Raw genomic sequence first — 24,832 nt, 5'->3', positions numbered from 1 at the left:
TAGCATAGACAGTGGGTGGTTTGTGATGCCCACTCCCTGCCTGGAAACATGATATAAATTGAGGCACAGGTCATTTTTCTTTACTGCATTAAAAAAAATGAAAAGGAGGGAAAGGTATTATGGATAAGAACAGAAGGGGAAGGGAAGGGAATATGTACACATGTATAAAACACACAAACTAGCTGTGGGGAGATAGGTGTTGCCCACTGGGCTTGCCCGTTTCTGTGTTGCCTGCAGGTCCTTGTCTAGGCTCCTTCCTTTTAAAATGCAAGGGGAGGTGTGTGCGACTGTCTGCCTGTCTGTTTGCCTGGCCAAGGATGTGCATGAGAGGAAAAAATGGCCAGAAACCTTTTACAAAGAAAATGTTTGACTTGTGTTTAAAAATTGTGTTTGAATGAGGGACAGAGGTAGCAAAAGCAAAGGTAAAACTGAGAAGGGTTTTCTTGGAGATAGGTGGTCCCTCCTCCTCCTATTATTTTATTGCAGAATTGGTCTAAATGAAACAAATGATAACAGGAGGGTTGGTCAGGGTCCTTAGCAAAGGGTGAAAGAACCCTGCTGTAAAGGAGTTGGGAGGGAGGGGTGACATGTCTGGGCACCAGGTGCTGTCCCCATATGGTGCTCTGAAACAATATGGTACTTTCTCCCTTTCACTTCCCCCACCCAAACAATAAATTTTAATTTCCTGACAATGGGCAGGGCTTTTAAAGCTGAGCAGTTTGCCTTGGAAGGCTCCTTCCAAGCCTTTTTCCTTTCCAATTGGATTAGGTCTGGCATGAGACCACTTTCAAAGAACAGAGATTCCGGGGTGACAGAATTGTAATCAAATTAAGGAGATGAAGGAACAAGAAAGGTGTTTGCAAAAGATAAAGCAAAGGGTAGAACAGAGCTTGAGGCAGCTTCCTATCCCTCATTGCAGGCATGCAAACCTCAGAGCTGAGATTTTATCACTGCCTTCCCCTCCCCCTTTTTATCTTGCTTAGTTGCTCCCCCCACAAATCAGCACACGTCCAAAGAAAAAGGAGAACGAGGGCAGATGTATTCCTGTGTGTGTCTCAAAAGATTTCTGTATGTCAACTGGGGTGGGGGTGGGTGGGACATGCCTGCACCTAGAAAAAGAGCCGGTTCTCTGTGTCCTTTTCTCTCTTGCTTCCCCGGCATATTCTATTCACTGGAATAGTATCATTTCCACTTAGCTAGCAAGGGAAGCAACAGCACATGCTCAGTGCAGGCTCAGCTGCAGTGGTGGCTGAGCTGTGCCAAAGGATTTTGCTCAGGCGAAGATCTTGCTTTTAGCCCCAGATAGTCCTTTGGCTCAACTAGGCCATGCCTTCTTGAACATTCTCCCAAAGCAGAATGAAGAAAGCTGCACAACACTGTATGTGCATCCAGGTCCTCCCTTGGCATGTGTGGGGCCCAGGGCAAAAGCATAGTTGGGGGGCCCCCACATTTGCTCTGGGTCACTGGCTTGGTCTTAGCCGAGTCGCCGTAGGTGTGCAGGCACCAGTCCCGGAACTGCTGGCCCAGCTCGCTGTCCCCAGGACGGCTACCGCTTGCTGACTGCAGGAGGAGTGGTGGCGGCGGCGGCGGCGGCGGCATGGTGGGTGGGCAGGCAGGCAAGTGAGCCGCTGTCCCAGGCGGAGAGAAAGAGAGCGAGTGAGCGCTGCACCCTGCCTGGCATGGTGAAGGTGAGCAGGCAGGGAGGGAGGAGCTGGCTGGTGAGCAGATTGCCAAGCGCGGGGGGCCCCCAAGGTGCGGGGCCCAGGGCAACTGACCCGCTTCCCGGTGCCTAGGGGCGGCTCTGTGTGCATCTATGGCATGTGTAGGCCCCTTCGGTACTTAGACTGGAATTAACTGCTATGACCTTTCCTGAGGATTATCCATTGGTGCTGTATGTTGAAAGCCCCCTGGGCCTTTGTGTGTGTGTGTGGTGGATGCATGTCTTTTGTTGTGGCCAGCCCATCCATAGGACAAATTGTACATTTGGCTTTGAAACAGACACTGGCCCCTGTTACTATGGCTGCAGCAGCCAAGCAGCTGGTTTAGGAACTCAAGAGGCATGCAAATGAGTACCTTCAATTATAGGATGAGTCTTTCTCATTGGAACACGAAGTGGAGAGCTGCTACACCAAACACTGTGTGTTTCTAGATCTGTGGTTGACACTTGTCTGTAAGCACAGTGGGGAGGAGAGTCTGGCTGGGAGTCTAGAGTCTGTGAGTTCAAATCCCCGCTCGTGTCTCCTGGGTGTCAAGGGACAGCTAAAGATCACCCCCACAGGGTGTGGCTCAGGGGTTACGTGCCCTGCCACCTGTGCAGCCGTGGGCAAGCTGCAGAGTCCCAAGGAGCCCAGTTGCCTCCCAGCTGGCAGTTGCAGACAAGGAAGGGGCTGGCTTGTGCAGCCGTGGGCAAGCTGCAGAGTCCCAAGGAGCCCAGTTGCCCCCCAGCTGGCAGTTGCGGACAAGGAAGGGGCTGGCTTGTGCAGCTGTGGCAAGCTGAGCAGGCCTAGCCAGCTGGGGAGGACTAGCCTCAGAGGGAGGCAATGGGAACCCCCCTCTGAATACCGCTTACCATGAAAACCCTATTCATAGGGAAGCCATAAGTTGGGATCGACTTGAAGGCAGTCCATCAAATCAGAGCCAATGCTAGGTGTAGAATGAAAGACTGCTGTTGGGAAGGGTGAGAAGGAAGGAAAAGGGAACAGTTAGATTGGGCTCCATCTTCTCCCCCAAAACTTCACGCATGGTTTTCTTAATATGTTTAAACCAGAGGTAGCCATTGTGATGCCCTCTAGATGTTGCTGGACTTCATCAGGCCCAGACAGCATAGCCAGTAGTCAGGGATAGTGGGAGTTGTAGCCCAGCAACATCTGGAGGGCACCCCTTGGCTACCTCTGGTTTAAGCAGTTGATAAGCAAAATAGTAAGCAATTGGTGTACTAATGTGTATATATAATATTTTTCGGTTATATCCAGACATTAGGAGAGGATAGGGGGAGCCATAGCGGACACAGCATACCAGGCCTCCACTTTTAAATTAAAACATTGATCAGTAGGTTCCACTTTCCGGCTCCCCATTTGAATTTAAAGGGCTGCATTTAGTACTGGCAGTTGATACTGATGCTAATGCTGCAGTAGCAGGTTTTCTTCCCGTCTCTGTGTCTGCATCACAAAGAACCCATTTATTTATTTTAATCGGCAAGTGTGTGCCTGGGATCTTACTGTACAGTAGGGCCCCGCTTACCCGCGCTTTGCATTCTGGCGTTCTGCTAATGCGGTGGCTTTCAATTAGGGGAAATTCCCCATTTTAAAGCCGCTTTTGGGGCATTTTGGCATCATTTTGGCGTGATGCGCCCCATTATACTCAATGGGTTCTGCTTTACGGCGATTTCCGCTTTACGGCGGCAGTCCGGAACGGAACCTGCCGTATAAGCGGGCCCCGCCTGTATCTGGTTGTTGTGGGCATGGCATATCAGTAGAGGGGACTGAAGGAAATTAGTGGAAGATACTCATTGGATGGAAAACAACGAAGAGTCCTGTGGCACCTTAAAGTCTAACACATGTGTTAATCATGGCATTGGCTTTGTCAGATGCATGAAGGGAAACATAGCAGTGCAAGGAAGATAGGAAGCGGCCTTATACTGAGTCAGAGCATTGGCCCATCCATCTCAGTATTGCCTACACCAGCGTTTCCCATCTCATTGTTACGCAGATAGAGGTCTAGGCCACCTATGCCACCAATGCAACAGGCTCTCCATGATATCCTTCAAATGCTCCCCAAATGACCTGATTGGAATCTTGAGGTTTGAACTGGACTCCAGAGCCTTTGGGAGATGTGCAACAACTTACTTTTTGCCCTGGAATTAGCCCTGTTGAGCTGGTGCAGGCTGGCAGCCGACAATATCTCTACCTGCAAAACAAGAAGGGAAGAATGGGGGTGGGAAGGCCTCTGCATCCCTAGTGTTGGAGACAGTGTGCATGTTAAGATGAGGCTGAGCCTGGTAGGTGCATTGCAGCCCCTCGCGATTTTGTGGGACGTTTGCCGCGATTGCTGGAGGTAACAAAGAAGCAGGAGCAGCCAGTGGCCTGGTTCACATGCAAGGCTAACTGCGGTTTATTAAACAATGGTTTATTAAACCATGGCTTAGCGTTATGTGTAAACCTAACTTAACTATGGTTTATTACCGATGGTTAAAGGTCACAAACCTTGATTGCTAATGTGAACTTGGACCTCCTCCTTTTTTTATGGTTAAAGAGCTGTCACAGCCCAAAAGAACGTGAAGAGTGGCAAAAAATGCAAACCTTTCTCAAGGCTCAGCTGCTCTATGATGTAATAAACCAGCCTTTCCCAACTAGTGGGCCACCAGATGTTGTTCGACTGCAATTCCCATCTTTCCTGACCATTGGCAATGCTGGCTGAGGCTGATGGGAGTTGTGGTCCAACAACATCTGGTGGCCCACTAGTTGGGAAAGGCTGGCCTACACTGACTGGCTCTCCAGGATTTCAGACAGGGTATGTGTGTGTGTCTCCTAACCCTTCCTGGAGATTCCAACAATTGTGTGTGGAATTTCTTGCATGCAAAGTGTATGGCGTACCAGTGAGCCACAGCCCTTCCCCTAAGGGCATAACAGAGAAAATGTAAGATGGGAGTTGGATGGCAACAAGATGCAAAAAGTATGAGGGATAATTTGGTTAGAGCTTAAATAGGTACAGGGGCCTTTTACAACATCAGATTAGTGATAATTTACACAGCATTGCAAAGGTTATAGTGTTACCATTTGGATGGATGGCTCTGAGGATCGAGGCCACCTAGGTGGCAGGTGTTAGCCATCCATTCACTCTCCCAAACTCTGTTTTCATCAGCCTCTTCCCCTCCCTAGGCACCTGCTTGTTGATTATTGGTCAAAAGGCAGGTGAAAGAAGAGGTTACTTGCTTTAGATGTCCAATATCTTTTCCACCACAAGTACACAGTTCTTTGTATTGCCAGATCAGACCCTGCCTTCTCTGTTGGCCCCAAAAGCAAAGGGCCTTCTGAATCTGCTTATTCACACACAGAAATGTTCAAAATTTGACATATTTTGCATTAACAAACATTGGCCAAATCTATAGATAAGCCATAAGTGGTATCCTTTTAAGAATAGCACATTCCCCTGTAGTAATGAAGAATTACTTTCCAAGCTTTAAGGGGAGTGTTTTATGAACTCTTTGGTTCAACCAGTTGTTTGTCACAGCCAGAGACTTGTCTATGTTGCATGGAATTATTCTGCAGGATTCAAGTTACCAATAGAATGCACATGTTCCTGCTCTGATTGACTGGCTGTGATTTTATTCTGGAAGCAGCTGTCCTGGTTTGAGTGAATCCGGTGAAGGCTGGTACCACTCATCTCAAAAGTGTATAGCTGCTCCAGCAGGATTTGATTTTTGATGGTACTGAAAGCCAACAAGTGGTCCAGGAGAATCAACAGACTCTCACCTTCCTGGCAAAGGTTATCCCACAGTATGACCAAAGCAATTTCAGACCCAAAACCAGGCCCTAGAATCTAGAAAATGGATCTAGAATCTAGAAATTGATCTAGAAAATCGGTTTCATCTGAGAGTGCCTAGAGTTGTCTGGCAACCACTTGCTTGAGCACACTCTGCCATTCAGCTATCCTGCCACTCATCCAGTAGTTATATTCTACATCTATAGGGGTATCTCTGGGAAAACTCATCTTCTAGACATGGGAACTACAGGGTGTTTCTGTAGTCATTAGCTTCATATCAGAGAGGATTCAAAATAGCAGGAGGCTTTGCCTTCTTCTTAGGGGATCACACATACACAAAGATACATACAGCTGACAGTGTTCTCAATTTTAACTAACTGTAGTGTACAAAGACAACACAATCTGGATGCTACTTCTATTATTATAGTTAACTATGTACAGAATGGAATTCTTCAGTTGTGTCCACACTGCTTTCTAAAACCTGATTTCTTCACCACAACACTTTTTGTTAGGTGACTACAGATGTTTTTCAAAGTGGTAACTTACCTTGGAGAGACAGTGTGGTGTAGTGGTTAAGGTGCTGGACTACAACCTGGGAGACCAGGGTTCTTCGAATCCCCACACAGCCATGAAGTTCACTGGGTGGCCTTGGGCCAATCACTGCCTCTCAGCCTCGCAGGAAGGCAATGGTAAACCCCTTCTGAATACCGCTTACCATGAAAACCCTATTCATTGGGTTGCCATAAGTTGGGATCAACTTGAAGGCAGTCCATTTCCATTTTCCAACTTACCTTGATGCATCAGTAACCACTTAGTGAAGATGATCATCTGTAACATTCTGCTAGGTGGTGAGGAGTACCACGGACTGCCATTTGCCAAGGAGCACATGTAAAATTCCTATTTCTTGACAAGACTTTATATACAGCTCGCCAGATTGACAAGTACTCCCTTGTGCATCTTGGCAAACTACGATTTGGTCAGTGGCTGTCTATGTTTATCGGCTCCTGTTAAAAAGAATAATTTTATTCATAGCTGTCGCTATGGTCAAAAAAACCTTTGTCACCTGCTTCCCATCCCCATACTCCCCTGCCCCCACAACACACACTAAATTGGCTTTTGTCTCCTTTGTCACTATTTCAGGACCATGAAAAGATGGAAATGGACTGCCTTCAAGTCGATCCCGACTTATAGCGACTCTATGAATAGGGTTTTCGTGGTAAGCAGTATTCCGAGGTGGTTTACCATTGTCTTCCTCTGAGGCTGAGAGGCAGTGACTGGCCCAAGGTCATCCAGTGCGCTTCATGGCTGTGTGGGGATTCGAACCCTGGTCTCCCAGGTCATAGTTCAACACTCTAACCACTATGCCACACTGGCTCTCTGGGCTTAAAAGAGAGACAGGCAATATGTTAGTCTGCATTTCCCTGCCTTGCATATGAAAGAGAAGAGGGCTTTAAACCCAGGCTCACTTGGGGCAAGTTGCATTGGCTGAAACGCTTAGGCCATTTCTCTTCATTTTCTTTCTGATAAGCACCTCCCCATCCATATTTTCACCTTCCCTCCCCCATGACTTTGTTTAGCTCTGTGTTTCTGCAGGAGGGCAGACGAACTCAAGGCCCTGATTAGTATGCATGAGCCTTTAAAGCACATACAACCTTTCCATGTTGCTCTTTGTCCCCAGGGATTTGTTGAAAGCTCCTTGACAGGCAAAGGCATTATCAGAAATGTGCTACAGTTATTGTATGAAATTCATACGTATATTATGCTGTCTGCAGTGAGGCTTGGCCCTTGCTTTGAGTGGACAACCTTTGACCACTCCTACTGACATAAGGCAGTTCCTGACATGTGTCATTGTCCATGGGTACCACCTCTTCATCAGAGAGTAGCGATGGATGCTATGAGTGGATTGAATCTGTGCCTATCCTATCTGATGAAGAGTAGAATGTAGGGCGGGAAAGGTTTCTATACATTCCAGATGCACCATGAGAGTCCTAGATTTGATTTTACATAAGCTGAGCTTCTTTTGTGAGAACACTTCTTAGGGGAATCTTTCAGATTTCCAGTTCTCAATATGATGCTGGCAATAACAAATCAGGGTCATTCTGTTTCTCAATCACCTGAACTAGTTTGTGGCTGATAAAAATGGTCACATGTAGGGCTGGCACCAGGCATGACTGAGCCCTTGGGCACCAGCCTACCCTGGGCCTGCAGCGTATGCCCATGTGTACGCCTCCATCTACCTGTTGGTCCTTAGGAAGGATGCCCTGCGCCCTGTGTGTGCATGGCTACCATCAACCAAGATGGCAGTGTGGGCTTCCCTAAGAGGCTGATGCCCCTCCACCATCTTGGTCGATGGCATGTATGCGTGCTACACTACGTGCGCTACACTACACGTGCTACACTACGAGCGCACACATACCTTCCAAGATGGTGGTAGGGGCATCAGCCCCTTAGAGAAGCTTCCACTGCCATCTTGGTTGATGGTAATTATGTGCGTGCAGCGCGCACAACATTCATGGCAAGGGAGAGGTAAGTGGGGAGTGCAGACAGGCATTGTGGGCCTGCACAGTCTGCATGGGGGGGCTGGGAGCTCCCTCTCTGTGAGCTGCGGCAGGTCGGGAGTCGATCCTGCCACAGATTGCAGAAGGGGAGCACTACCATCCCACACTAGGGAGGGGCCCTTCGCCAGGGCCCTGTGGTACCAGCCCTAATCACATGACCTACTAGAGTATTACAGGGCTTCAGTAATATTCTACAGGTAAAATAGTACAAGGATGGCATTGGCTACAAGAGCCATAGACCATTACAGGCTTATTATAATAATTTCACACAAAAGGAAACTATGGAAGAAGTATGAACCTGCCTATGCTGTATATTAAACACTTTCGTTTTGCTGGTCTGGATCTTCTTTTTTATCTCAACTGAAGTTCTGGAGCATCTTTACCCCATATTCTGAGTTCATGCTTTGTTTTTTCATCAGTGGGTTTACAAATACACATGCATTTATCTTTTCCCTGAACAAATTCAATATATTCTTTGGCTTAAATTTCAAATCAGAGCCATTCTTCTAGTACTCATTGTTGACATTTCCTTTCTCTGAAGAAGCACAATTTTCACTGGACTTTGAAAAGAAGCTTTCCTTGCAGTCATCTTCATCTCTCATGTACCAGTTCATTTACTGGCCTTCAATGTTTGCTCCTAATGCTTTTTTTTTAACAGCCAGTAGCCCATGCAAAACAAATAGTAATTCCTGAACTAAAAGAATGACAATTTAAATGGGTTGTTTAAAAGTGGGATGAAGGGGAAAGGTGCTCTGGCAAGGTCATGTAAAGTTTGATGGTAAAGGGGTGAACCAAGTAATCTTTAACAACTTGGCACCCCAGTATGTGTTCTTAATATACCAGAAAGGTCTTTTGGTATAGGCAAAGATGGAGATTCCCTGAGCCAAATAGAAAATAGTATTAAATTTATTACCTGCCCTTCACTAGAAGATACCAGGGCAGGTCACAACTATATAAAATACAATATTTAAAACAGTTTAAAGCAAATTACTATCACAGTGGAGAAGATCCTAAATGTAATTTCTCTCAAGTGTCAAAGGCCAAGTGAAGAGGTGTGTCTTTGATGGAAGCTGTACAATGAAGATGCAAGATACACCTCTGTGGGAAGGGAATTTCACAACTGGGGGCTGCCACAGAGAGTGCCCTCTCCTGGGCCACCAACCCCCGAACTTCTGACAGCAGTAGAACTACCAAGAAGGCTCACCTGTCTGTGACAGAATGAACTCGTGTGGTTATTTCGTATAATTTGTTCTGTTTACTATATCCAAGTTTCCAAAGGATTTGGAAAGACTTGACAAGAACTGGAAAAAATGGAAGGATGAGGAGGCATGAGAGATTGAGCCAGATAGGCTGCAGGAACTAAGGAACAGAAGCTATGGGGAAAGAAAAGGACGTGCAGGTTACTGAGCACTGGAAGGCCACCCCAGATCCCCTCCAGTTTTTGAAATTTCACTAGGCATTGCTCATATACCTTCTAGGTTTTCTGTGTCGTCTTCAGAACTAGAAACTTGTTTTATTTTATGGTGTGATAGCTGTGATTTTCAGAAAGCTAAATACCACCCAAACATCAAAGTTGTGGCTTACAGAGCAGTCCCATATACATAGCACATGGCCTTTTGCACAGATAACCCATGCAGCGGTCGAGGGCTCTACCCCTGAAGGAATTTGGCAGCTGCTGTTAAAATGTAAAATGTTTGGATGGGCCTTCTTTCCCAGTAGCAGTGGTTCCAAGAATGGCAGCAAGCCTGAAGAGCCTGTCTATCCAGTACCGTTTATTACAGTTGAATCCTCTAAATGATTCCCATCCATTTTCTGTGCTTTCATTATGCCTCAGCCATTTGAACAGCAGCAGGAGCAACATCTAGGACCCTGAAGGAATTTGAAAGAGGCCTCTTTGGGCTGAAACAGTTGGAAGATAAGTGTGTCCCTTGTTCAGTATCCTGAAGGACCATGCAATGCATCTTCAGCATCTATTTACTTTGACTGTCTTGCTAGTTGCACCAATTAGCCATTTGCAGTGATTTGCTCCATTGGCTTCTTAGTGAGGCAGCAAAGTTCTGCGGTTGACTGAGAAAATCAATAGGAAGGTCAGAGAAGCTTCCTGATGGCCTTTACTGTGTCCATCTGTCTAAAGGAAAAGTGAAACATTGACTAGTTCCCCCTTGAGATGACTTTGATAAATCTCTTTTCAAGTAATGATTAAGGCATTTCCCATTATAGATGCAGCATAGTTCTTACCTTGTTCTACCTTGATTCCCTAATCGCACAAGGACTCCAAAGCAACATGTGTGTGTTTTTCCCTTAGAGCTTACTCTTCATATGTTCACATTCCTTCCCTGTTCTTATCTTCCCACCTACGCCATTGTGCATTATTGACTTTCTGATCTATAAATCTATAAGTGCTTCTCAAGTGGAGCTTTGTTGCAATCATGTATGCCCCCCCAGGATTATACGATATTAGACAGCTGACCTTGCAATGCTGCAAATCCTGGAGAAGCCAGAACTACAGCGTTCAACGAGCCAGCACACCACAGTCGCCACCTGGCTCCTATGTGCTGAGCCACACATATATTGACCTATATTCTCCCTGGAGCAAAGCATAGCCTGTTCACAGCATTCCAGTGGCCCCATTTCCAAATAGGAAGCCAAGAGCAAAGGTGGCTTTTTGGACAAGGTGTTGACCAGAGCTTGGAGAACTGGATTCAAATGCGTGCTCAGATACAGGTTCCCCTGGATGGCTTTGAGCAAATTGCTATTAGCCTCAGTTTGTCCCTCTGCAAAGTGCTGACTGATATTGGATGACTGTGAAGATCAATGTAGTTTAGGGAAAGGTGACCATTTGGGAATATGGTGGCCAAGGGAGCAAGGGTCCCAGCCAACCCACCAGTGGGCTTTAGGCCCTGATAGCATCCAAAGCAATGTGGGAGAGGCCTCGATGAAACAAAGTCCCCAGGAAACTGGCAAAGATGTATTGGATTAACATACAGTCACCATGAGATGGTTGAGTAGGCTTAGCCAGACATGGGCTACTGAACGTTGGACAGCTCCAGGGTTGACAATTTACTATTCTAATGCTGATCAGAGCAAGAATGAGCTCTCATGTGCAAGTGTAGTTGGAGTCTAAGCCAGGCCTGCCTTCCCATTTGCACTTGCCCTTTCCAGTACTTAGTAATCTCTTGGCAGGCCCTCTGGGAACCTTGGGAAGTGCAGCTGGGTGACCGCAACCTCTAGGTCAGTTGGTAGCGCGATTCTTTAGGGAGACTCCCATTGCCTTCTCAGATGGCCTAGGCTGCTGGCTCTGTGGTATGTGTCTGATAGTATAATTCACCCTCTAGATTGGTTCCCCTGTATTGGGCTGTGGTTTGGCTGGGCTGTGTGGATCCTTGCCTCACTCTGATCAGTCCAGTACGAGGGTTTAGAAATAATATATCTCCTCCTCCTCAGAATCCATACCCAGATTGCTGAGCAGGGTCATCATGGCACAGTTCCCGTAATGATTAGAGTGTAAGAGATCAACAAAATGAATGATACATATGTGCATTCACGCTACAGGCACAATCCACACTTGTGCTCTTATGCACTCCTCATTCATTTCATTGCTAATTGAACTGATTAGTAATACTCATGTTAGGTGCTAAACTAGATTAAATAGTAGAGTATTTAATGTAGGGCAGTGGTTCCCAAACTTCCCCCCCCCCATGGACCACTTGAAAATTGCTGATGGTCTTGGCAGAACCATTAATGATTTTCTGCCTGTTGCTCCAACTGTAATGTGCTGTGCTAAATGTTGTATGATTTTTAATTGTATTTTTATTGCTTCTTTTATCTTGTATTTTATTGTATTACACTTTGCATTCCATAGAATGCTTCTCTTGACTCAGATGTTATAACTAGAGTTGTGTGTCTTCAGCATACTGATGACACTTTGGCCCAAAATTCCTAATGGCCACACACAGTGACTTTGTATAGATGTTAAACAGTATTGGGGACAAGACTGTACTCTGCCATACACCATAGCACAAGGACCATGGAGCCAAAACACGGTCTCCCTATGCTATTCTCTGCACACAACCCTGTAGGCAGGAGCAGAATCACTGTTAAAACAATGCCCCAAATACCCATCCCATAGAGCTGGTCCAGGAAGATACTATAGTCAATAGTATCAAAGGCCCCCGAGAGACAGAGAAGCAAAAGTAGAGTTAGGCTTCCGCTGTGCCACTCTCAGTACAGGTCATCCATCGGAGCAACCAGGACTCAGTCCCAAAACCATGCCTGAACCCAGACTGAAATAGATCAAAGTGACTGGTATCCTCCAGAAACTTCTACAGCTTTTACATGGGTCAGTGCCAACCAGGCAGCCCCCATGCTTAAGATTGCAGTCTAAAGCACAGGTAAGAACACCACTAAGAAGGGCCTACAGATCTTGCCACAAGATTGTACTTAACTGGAGTAATTAGATTTTAGGGCAACTTGCTGCCGGGGAACTCCATTTGGGCAATACGGTGAGTGAGTAGCCAATCATCATGGAAGAGAGACAACCCAAACCCTAGGGCAGCCACTGTTGTTACTGAGTGATTGGGAGGGGTCTGGGATTTGATGATATGCTAGAGGCTTAATCTTAAAGGTAATTTGTCCGAGGCAGCATTCACAAGATCTCTTAATGCAGATGAGTTTATTAACCACTATCTTGAACAAGGTGGCTAAACACTGAAATTCTCTCAACACCCACAGAGCAGTCAAAAGGCAGACGGATGTCTTTTATGGAGGTTAGCAAATGTGAGAATAAATTATTGTTGAGTGAATGGATAAATTATGGTAGGCTTATGAATGCATTTCAAATTTTAAAAGTACAGAAACACACGCAACACAGTCCTGTGTATGTTTATTCACAAGTAAGAGGCGAGTCTCGCTTATTTCACTGGGAATTGCAGCCTTTTTTTTTTACTGCTTTTCCTTTTGAACCGTGGAGGTGGCAGTAGCACTGAGAACAGATCCAGTGTTAAATCAAGGCTAAGGAGAAGGAGGGTGTTTTCTTATATGAAGCTTCAGTGGATTGAGGGGATCTCTCCTGCTGTTTGGGCCATGTGTGTTAATGCTGTTAATGTGGCATACAACATTCATTGAAGCCACTTTGTGTTAGATGTATGCCAAGGTTAATTTGAAAAAACACCACTGAGTGAATTCAGACAGTACAAGCCATAAAATAAACACACATATCAGTGTTCATGCAAGAAACATGAGGTTTCCTACACAGACATGACAGCGATCTGTGGTAGAAACTAATGACATGTGAAGTAGTCATTTGTCTGGCAGAGCCTGGAGTGGTGCTGAAAGGACAGCTCCCTCATCTACTTTCTTGAGATCTTTTATCAGATTCAGAAGGGATGTACGTTGCAGACCAAAGAGGTTTTGTGCAGGAACTAGTGTGCCTGCAGAGATATTGGTCCTGCCTTGAGGAGGGAAAGGAGCGGGAATGTGGGCGGACCAGGTGGCTTTGGGGAAACAGTCCTGGGCAAGGACAGCCTCTCTCCGTTGCGTACCAGTTTCACGAAGCTGCTTTGTGACAAAACATGGCTCCAGCTGGAAGCCTCAGCTAGAGATTCATTTAATTGCAAGGGGATGAGTTCAGGGCAAAAGCTCCTCCAAATTTCTTCCCCTGTGGCTTCCTTTTGACTTTTCAATATCCAAAGGCAAGAGAACTGCTCCTCCCCTGCCTGCGATGTGTGTTGACTGGAAGCCGCTAATTGCTGCTGATTGCTGGCGCCAAGATGGAGTGACAGATATACACATCCTGCTTTCCTCATCTCATTAGGCTGCTGACAGCAGCTGGGCTGCATTTGTCTTCTGCCCACTTTTATCTTAATTGATGAAGGGGGAGGGGGCTTCGCTATATGACAGAGGGGGGAAGTACGAAAGGCAACATTGAAAGCCAAAGAGATGGATTGTACTTATGTATTTAAGTTTGTTTCCTCTTTCAACAAGTCTTTTAGGTTGAGACCTATCCCAGTCTGCATCTGTGTTAGAATTGCTTAATATGTTTTTTTAATAATGTTTTAAACCCTTTTTTAAAGTTGTTTTTTAAAAATGTTTTTAACGCTGTTTTGTTTTAATGTATTTTAAGATCTGTTTTTATGATGTTTTAAAGTGTTTTTAGCACTGTGTTTGCCGCCCTGGGCTCCTGCTGGGAGGAAGGGCGGGATACAAATTAAATAATAAATAAATAAATAAAAGTATTTCTTTTGTAATATTGAATTTATTTTATGTTTGCTAAATTGTTTACTTTTGTCTGATTTGAATGTATTGCTATGTTTTGTGAACTGACTTCTCTCCCCTACCCCACTGCTTTTAGTTTGAGTGTTTGTTGTAAGCCCCTTTGGGCACAGGTCACTGTGGAAAGGTGGCATATAAATAACCCCAATCAATCAATCAGTCAGTCAACATTGGGAACAGGCTGGGGGTGAGAGGGAAAGATATCCCAGCTTTGGGCTCACAGACAAGAAGACACGGTTGAGATGATGCAGGATTTGGCAGGGTCTTTTAAAAACAAGACCCAAAATGAGATTGTGTTGGGGAGTGGGGGGAAGGGTTGCTCGGCCTAGGGTTTTTTTTCATCCATTATTCATATGTTGCCGCAAGCTGCAAATGCAGTTTTCAGAAGCACTACTTGGTCCTGCCACACAGGTAAACTGGCAGACTGTTGAGTTGTTTTTCACATGTGAGGCTTAAGTCAGCTTAGTTGAGTTGGACCCTGAAGCCTGTATGGGCCAGAAGGTCCATTTGGTACTGGTGTCAGAGGCCAAGATAAAGAGGTGCATTTACAGATGTTACCAGAGAGATATAGGACCCAGCCATACAGAGAGGGGCTTCCACTCAGCACAGGTCACCTAGAGCCAATTCATAAGTCAAGTGTCTGTCCACTGGCCTGCTCTTGTTGGTTGTTCTCCTACTTCTGGTGCCCATTTATTTTCATTTAACATTTCCTGGTTTTGTGTTATGAGGAAGGGTAAACAAAAGACCACCAGCCTCATGCTGGAGAGAAGCACCAGAGAAGCCCCGCTCCATGTGTCCCCTAGCAGTTTGGTAAGCTATCCACCCAGGAAGAAATATTACTCAGCCCTGGCACTTGGCTGGCTATGATGCTGCCCTAATCACTGGGTCTGAATTGATGAAGCAGAAAACTCAATTCTGTTACATCAGCCAAACGTTTCTCTATGACCTGCACAGCTGCTTCATGTTTGTGTTCCATAGTGTATATTTGACTGCAACCAGGTTTGTGTGAGGAATTAGAAAACGGAAGAGAGGTGGAATAGATTGTGCTGGCTCAGATGACACAGGGGTTTGAAAGGGCCAGAAAGAAAGCCAATAAAGAGAAACACAGCCTACCTGAGCTGGGGGATGAATCCCCAGGGGCACGATCTACCAGCAATGTCCCTTGCATGCCCCATGGACACGAACAGAAAAGCCACTTGTTTCACTCATTACTTACAAGCCACTTTGTTTCCTACAACTAGCTACAGGGAAAGCCTGCTCAAAAATGCACGTGTGAGGAATTAGAAAACGGAAGAGAGGTGGAATAGATGGTGCTGGCTCAGATGACACAGGGGTTTGAAAGGGCCAGAAAGAAAGCCAATAAAGAGAAACACAGCCTACCTGAGCTGGGGGATGAATCCCCAGGGGCACGATCTACCAGCAATGTCCCTTGCATGCCCCATGGACACGAACAGAAAAGCCACTTGTTTCACTCATTACTTACAAGCCACTTTGTTTCCTACAACTAGCTACAGGGAAAGCCTGCTCAAAAATGCACGTGAGGTGTTCAAATGACATGTCTCACATATGAAAGCTATCTTTACAATTTTGCTTTATAGTGACAGTGTCAAAAACTCAAAAGTCCTTAGTCTTAGAGACTTTGGAAGAAGCTCTAAAGAAAAACCCAGACATGTGAGGGTCAACGTTTCACCTCGTGCCCTCTGAAAATAACATGTGGCTGCCATTAGATCTTTCTGCTCACTGTTGGGTTTTATTTTGTTTTTCCAGCATACAAAGAGAAAATGAAGGAACTGTCTCTGCTTTCATTGATCTGTTCCTGTTTCCACACCCAGCCACACCCAAATACCATCTACCAGTATGGAGGTAAGTGATGACCTTCAGAAGTCCAAAGTCAGCATGCTGGTGCTCTGTTTCCCAAGCAGATCCACACCATACATTTAAAGCATGTTCAGTACACATTTAAAGCACATGACTTCCCTAAAGAATTTTGGAAACGGGTTTGTTAAGGGTACTTGGAACTGTAACTCTGTTGGGGGAAACTATAGTTCCTAGATTCTTTGAGGGCAGTTAAGTGCTTTAAATGTGTGGTGCAGTCGGCTTTGCAACATTCTTGGCTGCAGACTCCTGTGGTCTGGGCTCCTGGAGGAAGGGCAGGATGTTGTAATAATAACAGTAAGAACAACAATAATAATCATGCCAGTCATTTAATGGCTGAAGCATGAGATGGTGAGTTGCACACATGGATGTTTCATCACAGATCAATGCTGTAAACTTTGCCTCAGACTCAAAGCGTTAATTTTATTTATTTAACGGAAGGTGTATACCACTTAATTGTAAAAACCTCTACGCAGTTTTGTGAGGTGCTTTCCCACATACATGTGCTCAAACTGGCTAACATGACAGCAAAAAAAAAAATCATTACAATAACGGCGTTATGCTTATTCATTTCAAGACATAATATGACAATCCAAATGAATAATTCATTTTTATAATATGGACATTATATTTAAAATTCATTATAAAAGAAATTATCATTAAAATATATAAACCAGAGTCAGATACATAAGCATTTTCAATGCAATCAGATATTAACAATAATTTACATAAAGCATACATTTAAAATATTGTTAAAATCAGGATTAAAAACAAGTTAACGTAAAAAAATCAAAATACACATGAAATCAGCAGTTAAAATATATATATTATAAAATAAATTACATATTAAAATACATGTCAACTTTACATGTCTGGGTAGTCTTGCCTAAACAAAACAGTTTTTAGCAGGCATCAAACACAGCGCAGTGAAGGGGCCTGCCTGGTGTCAATGGGCAGGGAGTCCAGAGAGTAGCTGCTGCCATGCTAAAACACTGATTAGCATGTGAGCACCTCTTAATGCAGATGAGTTTATTAACCACGTGAGGCATGAAATGAACATTATGTGGCCCTTGTAAAAGGTACAAGTGCCAGTTACACAGAGCAAAGTGGTTGAGTGGGCATATATGGATTATATATTTTCAAGGAAGACGTTGGCTAGGTAATCTGCAGGAGATGAAGAGAGAGCAAGGCCAGTTCCGTTGGGCTTGCCTGATGCAACTGACAGCCAGCCTGTCCTGGGCCCCGTGGAGAACTCTTGGCAGGACTGATCTGAGGAGGAGGTCTGGGAGCCAGGGGAGGGGCCCAGTGGCCTGGGAGCTGTAGATGAGGATGTCGAGGAGGGACTCCGTGATCTGCCCACCAACAGCCCCTCCCCAAGGTGTCGTTTGATGCGGATGAGGAGATTAAGCCATCAGTCCCTCTGATTTTGCTACCCTCAGCAGCTGATCTACTGCCAAGCCAAGCCTCCTGTGGTTGGCCTGCTCCCAGCTGAGTAAGAATACTGGAGGCGGGGCTGGTGGAGGATGACCTGGCAGAGTCATCCCTGCCTCCGTCTTCATGGAAGTGCCATCAACTGCTCAGGTACAAACAAGCTGAACCCAATAACAAGCGTGTTCATAGGTGTGCCTGCTTGCTTGCCCACTCCCAAGTCCCATGCAAGTAATCCTGCCTGCCCCGTCCTTTATTCAAGGGGATTCAGGGGTCATGTGAAATATTACAACAATGTCTTTGCTCGTGTAGCCATGCCGTCGTGCCTTGTACTGACTTATAACCCTGTGTATAACCAGATCTATGTTCCAATTCTGTGCCAACCTGTGGATTAAATCTATTTATTTATTTATTACATAGCCGAAGCCATTGCCAATTACCATGCTGAGAATCTTGAGTCTGAATCGGGGCGGGGGTGGTGGAGCCCAGACATCTCCCTGCTCAGATTCCATTAGCAGCCAGTGACTGTGAGGGTAGCAAAAGGAGAGGGAGAGGGAAAATCAGTCTCCTTCCACAAGCCTGCTTTGTTTTTTAAAATATTTCTTTTGTTTCTTGAGTTTTTCTTTTAAGAAAGAAAGGTGGGATATAAATAGGATAACTTCGTAAAATATCTTTTGGTTGCAAGTCATCAAGCACTGAGTAATCAAGTGTTGTGCATACACATATGATTCAACCCTTTGTCTGTTTAAATCCCATTAAAGCTGGTGGGAATTTAGTGACCTAACTAAACCCAGGATTACAGTTTGTGTATGCTGCAGAAGTGTGACATTTTACTATCCTCACGTTGCAAGATTTTCAAGTGTCAAGCACACTGATTCATGATAGAACCAAGGGAGGGAGACGTCAAGGATGCACCAAGAACAATATATTGATCAGAGAGCATACAAGCTATTTCTTGAAGAGATGGAGTCAGTTGTCCATGGACCTGAAATGCACTGGGCCTCAATGTGTTCTTCTTACTGCACATTTGAAGTCTCCCCTCTCCACCTTTCCCTTCTTTCTTTCCTTCCTCAGCATTGTTTGGCATGCCTAACACCTGCAAGACTTGCAGGATCTGTGCCACTCCTTGATGTGCTGCTAACCAAAACTGTAAATTGTGATCTATCATGATTGGCATCAATGACACAGTCCAAAACCATAGCTGCTGCACAACATTCATGTTAGTTGTTGATACCTTTTACTGGTTGTATATGTTCCATTACCAGCTCCAGTTCAGCATTCAGAACAAAATCAGCCGTGCAGGAAGCCACTAGTTGGAGCTGGGCTTAATGCATAAGGGGAAATCTGCACTTGCATCAATCCTAAATATTCCATCATGTGGAAAGAGAATATGGAATTGCTCCAGAATCAACGAAGAAAAAGTTATGACACAACACTAATATTATTATTTATTAGATTTCTTGCCCACCTTTCACCATCAGGTCCCAGGCCAAGCCACAACTATACATATATTTAGGACCCACTCTATTATTTTGATTGTAAATCATTTTAACCAATTTTAACATTGTATATCTATATATCTACATCCAGTGCCAAAGGCCAGGTAAAGAGGTGCATCTTCTGCCATGACAGAAGCGATACACTGAACCTCTGTGAGGAGGGAATTCCATAGCTGAGTGGAGGGGTTCTTAACCTGGGGGGTGGGGTCCCATGGATGGGCTTCAGGGGGGTTGTGACCTGGGAGCAAAAAAATAAATCTGAATGCAATTTATTTATTTATTTGTGGGAGTCCATAGCTCTCATTCTCAAAGGGGTCTGTGACACAAAAAGGTGTTAGAACCACTGGCTTAGAGACTGTCACTTGGAACGCCCTCTCCTGGCCTGACATACATACACAGCGAACGTCTGAGAGTGGCAGGACGCCTTCTGCTGATCTTAACACCTGAGAGATTCTGTAGAGACGAAGGTGATCTTTCAGATATTTGGGGCCCAAGCTGTTGGGGCTGTTAAGGGCTAGGCCCTACAGCCTTTATATTGCTGTTACTTCTCACATAAGAGCCTGTCATTTTTGTTAATGTTCTTTTGTTTCATAGAACAAAGAGCAGCCTCTCCCCCTCCTGTGTAAGTTGTAGTAAACCTTTTCTTAGTTTGAGTTCACTGAGTACATATGCATAACATTTCTGGAAAGGATGCCAGTATGTCTGGCTGAGTACATGGAATTCCTTATAAGGCAGATGATTGTTGTCACTTTTGGGGGATTCAGGATAGTGGATTTAGGACCCCTTTAGGTATCTGAAAAGTGATTGAGAAGGTACGGTTGGACTTACCGTGAACGGTGTTTCTTCATGGATGCCATGAGGTCTCCACGTGGGTTATAGTCCCCAATCAGCTCGAGACAGGAACCTGTCATAATTTTTTCTTGGCTCCTCCCCTTCTTACTGAGGTGATGCCAGTTCTCTTTCTTGACCAGCTCGGAACTTCACCTCAGTGTAACATAGAAAGAACAAATCAGAAGATATAACAACAGAATAAGAGCAGATAACACAAATTGCAGATGGATTTCCCAGCCCCTCATAGGGAGGGTCGTGGAGACCTCATGGCATCCGTGAAGAAACACCGTTCACGGTAAGTCCAACCGTACCTTCTTTCATGGATGCCAGTGAGGTCTCCACGTGGGACGTACCAAAGCTCGGCCATAGGGTGGGTCTATTGAGGAAGAACCTGCTGGAGAACCCTACGACCGAATGCGGCCTCCGCAGATGCGTATAAGTCCATTTTGTAGTGTTGGGTAAACGACGAAGGTGAGGCCCAAGTTGCTGCCCTGCAGATCTCCTCCAACGGGGCATTAGCTGAAAAGGCCGCTGTTGTGGCTGCCGCTCTAGTGGAATGCGCCGTGATTCCCTGTGGCACGGGTTTACTGAGTGATCTGTAGGCTAAGGAAATACATGCCTTTAGCCATCTAGCTATAGTTGATTTTGACACCTTGTGGCCTAGAGTCGGAGGATGGAATGATACCAGCAGAGATTCCGATCTGCGGAATTGAGCTGTCCTACTGATGTATACCTTCAACGCCCTCCTCGCATCGAGGGAGTGCCATGCCCTTTCCATGGGGTGTTTAGGATTTGGGCAGAACGTGGGCAGCACGATCTCCTGTTGCAGGTGAAACTGAGACCTGACCTTTGGTATGAAGCTAGGGTCGATCCTCAGTACCACTCTATTGTTATGGAAAATGCAGAGGTGTTTTTGCACTGATAGAGCCTGAATCTCTGATATCCTGCGTGCTGACGTGATTGCTATGAGGAACGTGACTTTGAAGGTGAGTATTCGCAAAGGAACCATCTGCAGGGGTTCGAATGGAGATTTCTGTAGTGCGGTCAACACTGTATGGAGGTGCCATGAAGGAAATCTGTGCACTACCGGAGGGCTGATAACGGTTGCTCCTCTTAGAAATCTCTTGAGCAGCGAATGTGACGCTGGAGAGACCCCTTCGTCTAAAGATAGAACGGATGCAAGCGCCGATAGCTGACATTTGAGGGTGTTAGGACGTAGACCCTGGTGGAGGCCGTCCTGGAGGAACTGCAGGATATGTGGTGCGGATGCCGTCATAGGATTGGTGTCATGCGCTGTACACCAACGCAGGAAAGCTGCCCAAGTGGATTGGTATATCCTGAGCGTAGATGGCCTACGTGACGCCAGGGTAGTTGCTGTCGCATCAGGTGAAATATTTAATGCTAACAGCCTGCTCTGTTCAACCTCCAGGCGACTAGCTGAAGCCAGGCTGGGTCTGGGTGGAGGACCGGTTCCTGATGTAACAGGTCATGTCGATTTGGAAGTGGAAGGGGGGTTTTGACAGACAGCTGGACTAGGTCTGCAAACCACGGTCTTCTCGGCCAGTATGGGGCTATTAAGACCACCTGCGCCTCTTCCCTCCTGATCTTGTTGAGGACTCTGGTGAGGAGAGGAGTTGGTGGAAACGCATACAGTAGGAGCTGTGGCCAACTCGCCGTCAGTGCATCTATCTGTTCCGCCCCACGTGTGTGGAATCTTGCAAAATATCGAGGGATCTGATAGTTTGTGTCCGAGGCAAAGAGGTCCACCTCTAATTTTCCGAAGTGTTGTTGAACCATCAGGAAGACGCTTCTGTTGAGTGCCCATTCCCCTGGGAATATCTGACATCTGCTGAGCCAATCCGCCCGATCGTTCATTGCTCCCTGCAGGTATTCCGCCGATACAGATGTAAGGCGCTGCTCTGCCCAGGACAGCATGGCTATTGCTTCTCCGCTGAGGAGCTTGGATCGGGTCCCTCCTTGTCTCATTATGTATGATCTGGTCGAGGTGTTGTCTGTTTTGATCAATACATCGGGGTAGTGAAGACTGGGAAATAAATGCTTCAGCGCCAGGTGAGCTGCTCTCAGTTCCAGCCAGTTGATGGGCCTGGCTGTCTCTGGTGGACTCCAACGTCCTTGTACAAAGAGATCCATATAATGAGCCCCCCAGCCCCAGAGGCTGGCATCTGAAGTAATTATTTTGCGAGGTGGGTCCTGTATCGGGATCCCCCTGGACAAATTCGAGTCCTGATGCCACCAGGTGAGAGACTGACGCACTTTGTGTTGTAAGGCAATCACACGGTGTCGCCTCGAGGCGATGTCTGTCTGGAACTTGATCAGAAGATGTTGAAGAGGACGTGAATGAAGTCTGGCCCATGGTGTAACTGCTATAGATGATGCCATCATCCCGAGCAGTTTCGCCAGGCGCATCAAGTCTGATTTCGTTTGGTCGCGTATGGAGCGTGCTAGGTCTGTGATGGCCCAGATTCGTTGTGGCGCCAGCGTTATAGTTTGAGCAAGGGTGTCTATCACCGTGCCCAGGTGTATAAGTGATTGCGTGGGGTAGAGGTGACCCTTTTGAACATTCACTAAAAAACCGTGGTTTTGTAGGAAACTGAGTGTAAGATTTAAGTCTTTGTTTGCCTGGGTAAACGACTGAGACCTGAGAAGTAGGTCGTCCAGATAAGGGGAGAGGTGCACCCCTTTCAGACGTAGGCCTGAGAGTGCTGCTGCCAGCACCTTGGTGAAGATCCTGGGTGCCGTGGCAAGTCCGAATGGCAGGGCTTTGTACTGAAAGTGTTTCTTGTCGTATGTGAACCTGAGCAACCTTCTGTGCGTGGGGTGAATTGGAATGTGCAGGTAGGCCTCCTTGAGGTCTATGGATGCCAAATAGTCCTGGGGTTGGAGTGCCTCTCTGATTGAAGCTATAGTTTCCATGCGGAAAGTCTTGCGTTTCAGGAACTGGTTGACAAACCTGAGGTCGAGCACCCCCCTGAATGAATTGTCCTTTTTTGCCACCAAAAAGAAGAGGGTGTAAACTCCTGAGAACCGTTCGTCCATGGGGACGGGTTCTATAGCTGAGATTTGTAGAAGGTGCTCTATTTCTGCTAGGAATGTTCCTTGTTTTTGTAGTGATGTCGGTCTGTGTGAGAAGATGAAACGTGGGGGTGGATACTGAAGTAACTCCAGTCTGTACCCGTCTTTGATAATGCTCAGGACCCATTTGTCTTTTGTTGTTGTCTGCCATTGGTTTAGGAAGTAATTGAGTCGACCTCCGATAGGTATAGAGTCAGAAACGTTGTTGTGGTTGACGCTGCTGCCTAGTCTGGTAGGACTGCTGTCTATTCTGGTGGAATCTCTGTGGAGGCTTCTGGTTTTGCCAGGGAAAACGGGAGCCTCTAAAATCCCTCTGTCTGTTGCTGAAGAAGGGCCTTGAGCCACGAAAGGAATGCGTCTGGAAAGTGGGAGTATAGCGTCGGAATGGCTTTCTTTCCTCTTTCCCCTGTGAGGGCATAACTTTCTTTTTATCCTTATTGTCCACCAATACCTCCGCCAGATTGTCTTCCCCAAATAATTTCCCACCTGTATATTTAGCCGTGGCTAGATTAAATCTGGATGCATTGTCCGCATCCCAGTGTGAAAGCCATACTAGGCGCCTGGCTACCACTGCCGTGGCCATAGCCCTGGCTGCAAATTGTGAGGAATCCATGGTAGCGTCTGCTACGAAGGCCATGCAGCGAGAGAGTTTTAAAATGGACTTTCGTAACTTGGAGACCTCCAGCTCCTGATTTTGGGCTAGGTCCTCAATCCACAGCAGTGATGCCCTGGAGAATACTGAAGCTGCCACAGAGGCTTTTATGGACATAGCCGTCACTTCATGTACCCGCTTAAGTGCTAGATCTGACTTGCGCTGTATGGGATCTTTGAGATGAGCATCCCCATCCTGTGGCAAGATCGAATGTGACAGGAGCGCAGTAATAGGCCCATCCACATCTGGGGCCCGCAACTGTTCCATAACACTGGGTTCTAAGGTATATAGTCTGTTAGCCCAGTTAGTCCCTCTTTTGGGGTATAGCGGTAGCTCCCACTCCTGTTGAATATTAGCCAACAGCATAGGTGGGCACGGAATGCCCTTAGGCCCGGTCTTAACAGTAGGCAGTACCATAGCTGGCCTGGAGGAGGTAGGCTGTTCCTCAGAAGGAGCAGTCAGCTCCAGGGAAGCAATCACCTTTTTAAATAATGGTTCAAAATGAACTTCCAAAAATAGTCTGACCGAGTTTTGAGCCTCTGTTTCTGAGGCATTGGTCCATTCTCCATCATCCATGGACCCTGTAGATCCGATTTCTGATAGGGCATCCTGGTGGTCCCGCTCATAATACCCCGTACCCATAGCGACCAAAGTTCGGTCAGGGGAAAGCTGTCTGGCAACCTGGCGTGGTCTCTTACATGGTGGGGGGGCAGCTACTGCTGTAGGCTGTGGGCATTGTGGAGTATTGGGGGGTATCACAGTAAATGGTGGGACCTCCTCTAATAGTTCCTGCTTAAGTTGCCGAATTATGTGAGGCGAAAACAACTGTGCCAGCGTCATTGAAGGAGTTATTAAAGGAGCTGGCATAGGCTGAGGAGAGAGCTGGGGTGGAGAGACGGGGGGGCCATACCGCCCATGGGCTTCCGTCGTTCCCTCATCCTCCGATCTGCTGTCGTCCGGCTGCTCCAGTAGATGGCGCTGGACTGCAGGCTCTATCGAACACGTCTCTTGAGTGCCACTCAAGATGGCCACCGCCGCCTTTTCGGCGGGAAAAATCATTAGGGAGCTGGAAGAGGCAGTAGGCGGTGGTGAAAGGCTCACTTCGCACAGTAGGCCTCCGCCCCGATTGTCCAAATCGAAGGGGT

The 24,832-nt window shown here is 46.3% G+C and overlaps 1 protein-coding gene across 2 annotated transcripts in view; it reads left to right on the top strand.

Moving 5' to 3' along the window:
• The window catches only part of STMN3 (stathmin 3), a 39,188-nt gene that overhangs the window by 1,027 nt on the left and 13,329 nt on the right, over nucleotides 1–24,832 (top strand). Inside the window, exons 1-2 of one of the 2 annotated variants that reach the window (XM_061630933.1) lie at nucleotides 6,627–6,697; nucleotides 16,077–16,172. In XM_061630933.1, the coding sequence (XP_061486917.1) occupies nucleotides 16,091–16,172 (82 nt within the window). In that variant the 5' untranslated portion in view covers nucleotides 6,627–6,697; nucleotides 16,077–16,090. Of the gene's footprint in view, nucleotides 1–6,626; nucleotides 6,698–16,076; nucleotides 16,173–24,832 lie in introns of those variants that run through there. The other variant, XM_061630932.1, reaches the window with a different exon arrangement.

This window comes from Rhineura floridana, chromosome 6, assembly GCF_030035675.1.
Source record: "Rhineura floridana isolate rRhiFlo1 chromosome 6, rRhiFlo1.hap2, whole genome shotgun sequence".
Lineage (NCBI taxonomy): Eukaryota > Metazoa > Chordata > Lepidosauria > Squamata > Rhineuridae > Rhineura > Rhineura floridana.
This window is presented reverse-complemented; position numbering and strand designations above follow the sequence as displayed.